Source organism: Monoraphidium neglectum, assembly GCF_000611645.1.
Source record: "Monoraphidium neglectum strain SAG 48.87 unplaced genomic scaffold scaffold03554, whole genome shotgun sequence".
Classification (NCBI taxonomy): Eukaryota; Viridiplantae; Chlorophyta; class Chlorophyceae; order Sphaeropleales; family Selenastraceae; genus Monoraphidium; species Monoraphidium neglectum.
The window spans coordinates 1-1768 of record NW_014010075.1 but is presented as its reverse complement, the minus strand read 5'-3'; the positions used below and the strand labels follow the sequence as shown (position 1 = coordinate 1768).

The 1768-nt window shown below is 67.6% G+C and overlaps 1 protein-coding gene across 1 annotated transcript; it reads left to right on the top strand.

The window, feature by feature from the left end:
* Positions 1-870: 870 nt before the first annotated feature.
* MNEG_12981 (hypothetical protein) lies at positions 871-1188 on the top strand (the record flags this gene model as incomplete). The annotated part of the gene is made up of 1 exon (XM_014038546.1): positions 871-1188. A coding segment is annotated over one exon (318 nt), but the record flags the coding sequence as incomplete, so codon positions are not given.
* Positions 1189-1768: the final 580 nt, after the last annotated feature.

The following is a 1768-nucleotide window of genomic DNA, read 5'->3' as shown; positions in this document are numbered from 1 at the left end:
GCACCGAACCCAGCTTCCCTCGTCAACTGCTTAACTACTTGCTTGACTACCCGTCTGATACTGCCTTGCTGCCGCCATTTACTGATTTCGCGGTACATCGCTGTCCAACCCGCACTGCCTTTGTCCCTCCTACCGTACTCACCCGCTGTGCGGCTCTCTCGCTCTTACCCCCGTGTTCCTGCACATGCGGTGTCATACATCGGCTCCGTGCTTCACTGTTTAGTACCTCAGTTGGAAGCCTGAGATACGGTAATCATGGCATACTAGTACAGTGGTCGCCGAACACACAGATCCCGCACAGCCCGCGGGACACAACAGAACGGGCCAGGTGGCATGCAGCTGCGGAGTTTCTGAGGCACTCACGCGACGTACAGGGCAAGAGAGAGGATTTCGTCGCGGCCCGAGGCAGGAGGCCGCTCCTGGGCCCATACGCGCGCTCGTGGCTCCGCAGGCGACCGACACGGCGGTGAGATATTTTTCCATTAGTCAAATCCATTTCATTTCTTCTCCCAGCATGGTTGGGGGCCACGGGGTGTTCGGCCCCGCCCCTCTCGGGACGCCTGGTCCGGCTACCTCGTGGCGGCCCGGTGCAGCTGATTTACGTCGAAAAATGTGTTGCCAGCACAATGGGTGCGGTCGTATGGTGGGGCTGCGTGACCAAGGCGATAGCTGCGCGCCTAAAAAATCTCACGATGCCACGGACCAGCCCCATTGCCAGCCGCTGACGACCACACTCGCAAGCATCAATTTCATTATCTGCTGCTATCGGCCAGGCCATCTTCCCTAACTCGACACGCATGCGCGCGGGCCCCCGCCCGGCAGGCTCTGGCTGCCTGGCGTCCCATCAAGCGCCCCGCCACTTGACCGCCCATGGCGCCCGGCCTCGCCGCCGCCGCGCCGGCGCTCCAGCACCCGCCGGCGCGCCACGGCCTGCTGCTGAGGCTGCCGTCGCAGCCCAACCTGCAGGCCCCGTTCAGCCCCGCCGGCGGCGTCTTCGAGCTTGAGCTCGACAGCCGGCACAGTAAAGCCCTGGGCGGCGGCGGCCCCTCCGACGCCGCCGCGCCCTGGCCGCCCGGCGGCCCCGGGCTCGCGCGGCGCCTCGGCCAGGCGGCCGCCGGCGCCGCGGAGGGCAGCGCGCTGCAGCGGCTGCTGCTCCTGACGCGGGGCGGCTCCCCCTTTGCGTGCGAGGTGAGGCGGGCGGCTCCCGCGGCGACGCCCCCGCGGCAAACGCCCACGCCCGCACCCTCACCTTTCAAAATTTCTGGATCTATGCCATCCCTCTGCACCACATAAACGCCTGCAACCTTTCGCCGGACCCTCCTCTCCATCTGAACCCCTCCCACCAACCGCCAACCGCCGCCGCCGTCCCCCCCTCCCCCGCCAGCTGGCGCGGGTGCTCCTTCGGTTAAGAGAGGAGTACTCCCTCGCGCCCCCAGCCCCCTGCCTCGCGGCCCCCGCGCTCGGCACGCCCGCCCCTGCGCCGGCGGGCAGCGGCGGGTCGCCCGGCGGCGCGTCGCCGCCGCCGCCTGGGTCATCGCCCGGCGGGGGCTCGTCGTGCGGGGGCGGAGGGGGGTGCGTCGACGTCGAAGGCATTGCCAGGGAGCTTTTGGCGGAGGGGTACCTGGTGCAGGTGCGTGTGTACATGTGTGTGTGCATGCGTGTGTGTGGGGCGCTTGCACGCATGTGGGTGCGCGCGTGTGAGCATGCGTGTGTGTTTGTGAGAGAGAGAGAGAGGGTGTGTGCGTGCATGCGTGTGCGTGCGTGCGTG